General features: G+C 52.0%; 1 protein-coding gene across 1 annotated transcript in view; it reads right to left on the reverse strand.

The window, feature by feature from the left end:
- Positions 1 to 2,300: 2,300 nt before the first annotated feature.
- LOC107111440 (calcium-binding mitochondrial carrier protein SCaMC-3-like) overlaps positions 2,301 to 2,775 on the reverse strand; it is a gene marked incomplete at both ends in the record, with an annotated part of 13,312 nt that continues 12,837 nt past the window's right edge. The window contains one exon of the mRNA XM_015412406.1: positions 2,301 to 2,412. Within this exon, the coding sequence (XP_015267892.1) occupies positions 2,301 to 2,412 (112 nt within the window). The remainder of the gene's footprint in view (positions 2,413 to 2,775) is intronic.

Here is a 2,775-nt window from a genome sequence, read left to right on the forward strand (position 1 = left end):
TGTGCCAGAGATGTTCGGTGTCCTTGGGATGGTGGCTTGTTTAGCGGACTGCAAACAGAAAGTGGCCCTGGAGTTGACAGCAGCATCAATCTTACTCCCGGGATCAGTTTGGGTATAGTGGTTAAGTGTGTGGACCAATGCTCCCTCTAAGCTGTGGAGTCTTGTGAGCAAAAATTCTACTTTGTCAGCGGAGGAGAGGATCTGAAGAAGGATTTCACCAAGGATCTATGGTATATCATAGAGTTTGCCCTCTGAAGCAGCCATTTCCTCCAGGAGAGCCTGATTTCTGGTGCCTGGAGATCAGTTGTAACCCCAGGAGATCTCCCGCCACCAGTCTGGAGCGATGCTCCCTCTAAGCTGTGGAGTCCTATGAGCAAAAATCCTACTTTGTGAACCGCTGGCATTAACCAGGGCTCTTTTTGTAGAAAAAGCCCAGCAGGAACTCATTAGCATAATAGGACAGACCCAACAGCAGAAACTCATTAGCATATCAGGCCACACCCACGACAGCACAGCTCATTAGCACATTAGGCCGCACCCCCATGTTACCAGAAGTGTGGTCATCCAGCCACACCCACCTTTTGCTTCTTATTCTGTTTACACCCTGTTTGTTGTCAAAACCCAGGGGCTTTTCTTGTAGCAGGAACGTCTTTGCATGTTAGGCCACACACCCCTATTGTAGTCAGTCCTAATGAGGTTCTGCCGTTGGGTGTGGCCTGTTATGCTAATGAGTTCCTGCTGGGCGTGGCCAACTCGGGAGCCAGCCAGAACTCCGTTCCTGTGTGTTCCTGGCCTAAAATAGCCCTGATTAAAACCATGAGCGAGCAACTGGGCCGCTGCATCAATCAATTTGCTCTGGAGCCCTCCTTCCTGAGCCAAGACAAAAATGGGTGAGCCGGAGGCTAAAAAACTTTTGAGCTAGCTCACACTCACTCAGCTTAGAGGGAACACCGGTCTGGTGATCTATCTACCGTACTTCCAGGGGATCTCCAGGCCGCAACTGGAGGTTGGCAGCCCTCCTGGTGGTAGGCCAAGCCAGCCGACAGACGTTCTGGAGGCAGCCTTGTTACAGGGCCGGTGTCCTTTTCGGTGTGCCAGAGATGTTCGGTGTCCTTGGGACAGTTGCGTGTTTAGGGGACTGCAAACAGAAAGTGGCCCTGGGGTTGACAGCAGCATCAATCTTTCTCCTGGGATCAGTTTGGGTGTAGTGGTTAAGTGTGTGGACTCTAATCTGGGAGAACCGGGTTTGAGTCCCCACTCCTCCACATGCAGCTGCTGGGGGGGTCGGTCACAAGTTCTCTCAGAGCTGTTCTCTCATGAGCAATTCTGTCAAGAGCTCTCTCAGCCCCACCTACTTCACAGGGTGTCTGTTGTGGGGAAGGGAAGGGAAAGGAAATTGTAAACCGCTCTGAGACTCCTTCGGGTAGTGAAGGGCAGGGTATAAATCCAATCTCTTTTTCTTCCTAACCAAACTCAAGACACCCTCGGCCTTCTGTCTCCTTTACCGACCGCATTCAAAACGGCTTCTTCTCTCTTGGCACACTTCTGGGCACAGCACCCGTTCACACCTCCTCCCCTGCAACCGGGACGATCTGTTTCCTCCTCTCTGGGAACACTAAAGGCAGAACTGTTATGAGCTGCTAGAGAGACTGACTCGAAGCCTGTTCCTGGGCTTCACTACGTTGCCCACCGAGATCAAACGAGATCCCTTGCCAATAACGACTGAGAAGTCCTGTTCCTGTAACCAGGGGTCATTTCGTAGAAAAAGAGGTGCTGGAGCTCATTCGCATAACTCATTCGCATAGCTTATTTGCATATGCCACGCCGTCCTCTGGGGGGTGTCAACAACAGGGCAGAGAGGCCGAGGTCTTTCCCTGATGTTGCCTCCTGGCTCTGGGATTCAGAGGTCTAGTGCCTCTGAAGTGGATGTTCCCCTCAGCCACCACAGCTAGTAGCCACTGAAAGCCCCTCCCGAAACCTCAATCACATCCCCCCTAAGTCATTTTTCTTTCTAAATTGAAAAGTCCCAGATTCTCTAGACCCTCCAAACCCCTATCCATCTTGCTTGCCCTGTGCTTTTTCCAGCTCTGCAATATCCTTCGTGAGACTTGCTGCTGTATTACCCTCCAACCACACCCCAGGGTCAAAAAGGTTCATATTTATGCTGCCAGATGGATGTGTCATTGCAGGGAGGTGGAACTCTAGAACTCCCTTCTTGTTTCCTGGATATCTGGGGGATATGGGGGGGGGACAACAGGAAGCAACCCCAGGTCCGACCCTGGGTGGGATCCAAGACTCACCGTCGAGTGCTTCCAGTAATGTACGATCTCCTCCATGTTCTCCAAGGGGTTGAGGATGAAATGGTCCCGCCATTCGTGCCAGTCGATGGTCATCGTGCCGTCCTTGTCGATGCTGCAGAGGACACAAGCAATGCCGGAGTGAGTTTTGCACGCGCGTGTATGTGGACCCACTGTGGCTTCGATACAAGGTACCCCCCACCAGGGGTCATTTCGTAGGAAAAGAGGTGCAGGAGCTCATTAGCATAACTCATTAGCATAACTTATTTGCATAGGCCACGCCCCCTGGCGTCACCGGAAGTGTGTCAGAAGGCAACACCCACTGCTCAGGGTCCACTGGACTGTTTTGGATTGCTAGCTATTGGGGGGGAGGGGAATGTGCAGATCTGTCCTCGCAGAGGAGGGAGAGCTTGTACCTGAATAAAACCTGGTCTTAAAGGTGCCACTGGACTATTTTAGATTGCTAGCTATTGGGGGG

Source organism: Gekko japonicus, unplaced genomic scaffold (genome assembly GCF_001447785.1).
Source record: "Gekko japonicus isolate JY-2015 unplaced genomic scaffold, Gekko_japonicus_V1.1 scaffold6255, whole genome shotgun sequence".
NCBI lineage: Eukaryota > Metazoa > Chordata > Lepidosauria > Squamata > Gekkonidae > Gekko > Gekko japonicus.